At 65.3% G+C, this 536-nt stretch overlaps 1 protein-coding gene across 1 annotated transcript in view; it reads left to right on the plus strand.

Moving 5' to 3' along the window:
* PHRF1 (PHD and ring finger domains 1) overlaps positions 1 to 530 on the plus strand; it is a 53,371-nt gene extending 52,841 nt beyond the window's left edge. Inside the window, exons 19-20 of the mRNA XM_015562396.1 lie at positions 8 to 43; positions 152 to 530. Coding sequence (XP_015417882.1) covers positions 8 to 43; positions 152 to 307 — 192 coding nt within the window. The 3' untranslated portion in view covers positions 308 to 530. The remainder of the gene's footprint in view (positions 1 to 7; positions 44 to 151) is intronic.
* The last annotated feature ends 6 nt before the right edge of the window (positions 531 to 536 follow it).

The raw sequence follows: 536 nt of genomic DNA on the forward strand, positions 1-536 counted from the left end.
GGCCACTCCCCGGCCAGCCGCAGAGAAAGCCAAGAACGAGGAGGTGAGACCCCTCTCCATCCTCCTGGGACGGGCAGGAGGGCGGGAAGCGCGGGGCTCCCCCAAGGGCCCCGCAGGCCTGGGCACGCACTCACCCTGTGCTCGCCCCCAGTACCTGAAGAAGCTGCACATGCAGGAGCGGGCGGTGGAGGAGGTGAAGCTGGCCATCAAGCCCTTCTACCAGAAGCGCGAGGTGACGAAGGAGGAGTACAAGGACATCCTCCGCAAGGCCGTGCAGAAGGTGGGCGCTGGCGGGCCTTGGGTCTGAGTGGAGGGAGGTGCCCTGGCCCTGGCACCACGAGGGCGCTTAGGAGGAATGAGTGTGCCAGGCACCGGCCTCCTTGCTTGTTAAACAGGCTCAGTCACAGAGCGACACCCTGTGGGCTCCTGGCCATCATGGTGGGACCCTCAGTGGCCCTGGGAGGTGGGTACAGCGGGCCCAGTCCTGGCAACTACTGAACGTGTTTGGCTGTGAAAGGACCCCTGGGTAATTGTGC

Source organism: Myotis davidii, unplaced genomic scaffold (assembly GCF_000327345.1).
Source record: "Myotis davidii unplaced genomic scaffold, ASM32734v1 scaffold3578, whole genome shotgun sequence".
Taxonomy (NCBI): domain Eukaryota; kingdom Metazoa; phylum Chordata; class Mammalia; order Chiroptera; family Vespertilionidae; genus Myotis; species Myotis davidii.